At 28.2% G+C, this 447-nt stretch overlaps 1 protein-coding gene across 16 annotated transcripts in view; it reads left to right on the top strand.

Moving 5' to 3' along the window:
* The window catches only part of LOC106868006 (rho guanine nucleotide exchange factor 28), a 561,000-nt gene that overhangs the window by 480,664 nt on the left and 79,889 nt on the right, over window positions 1-447 (top strand). For all 16 annotated transcript variants that reach the window (XM_052976095.1, XM_052976105.1, XM_052976107.1 and 13 more), the window contains one exon: window positions 167-228. In XM_052976095.1, coding sequence (XP_052832055.1) covers window positions 167-228 — 62 coding nt within the window. The remainder of the gene's footprint in view (window positions 1-166; window positions 229-447) is intronic.

Here is a 447-nt window from a genome sequence, read left to right as displayed (position 1 = left end):
AGAAGTCTTTCTCATCTATTAGCATTAAAAGTATGATGAAATTATTTTATAAGTTTTAAATGATTTTTAAAAATTCAAAATGTAAAACAGTTACTAATTTTTTGCCTTATTAGTGACTATGTGTATTTCTTGTGTAATAATTAACTTTTCTGTTTTCTCATTCCAGTCCAATCTACCAAATTTTTGGATAGTTCAAAACGATCTTCTTCAGCTCCTGTCTGGTCACTGGTAAATTTGCTTTTATATCCAATCTTATGTTCGTACTGAGTATATTATTGTATATCAAGGTGATGCATTAAATATGAACCAACAAAGCTTACATATATGTAGAATACCAATAAAATAACTATAACCCACAGACATCTTCGAATGATGTTTATTGTAGATGGTAACACTTCAAGAATACTTGGATCAGTGATCCTTAAGAAATATAAATCAAAGAGAGTG

This window comes from Octopus bimaculoides, chromosome 2, assembly GCF_001194135.2.
Source record: "Octopus bimaculoides isolate UCB-OBI-ISO-001 chromosome 2, ASM119413v2, whole genome shotgun sequence".
Classification (NCBI taxonomy): Eukaryota; Metazoa; Mollusca; class Cephalopoda; order Octopoda; family Octopodidae; genus Octopus; species Octopus bimaculoides.
This window is presented reverse-complemented; position numbering and strand designations above follow the sequence as displayed.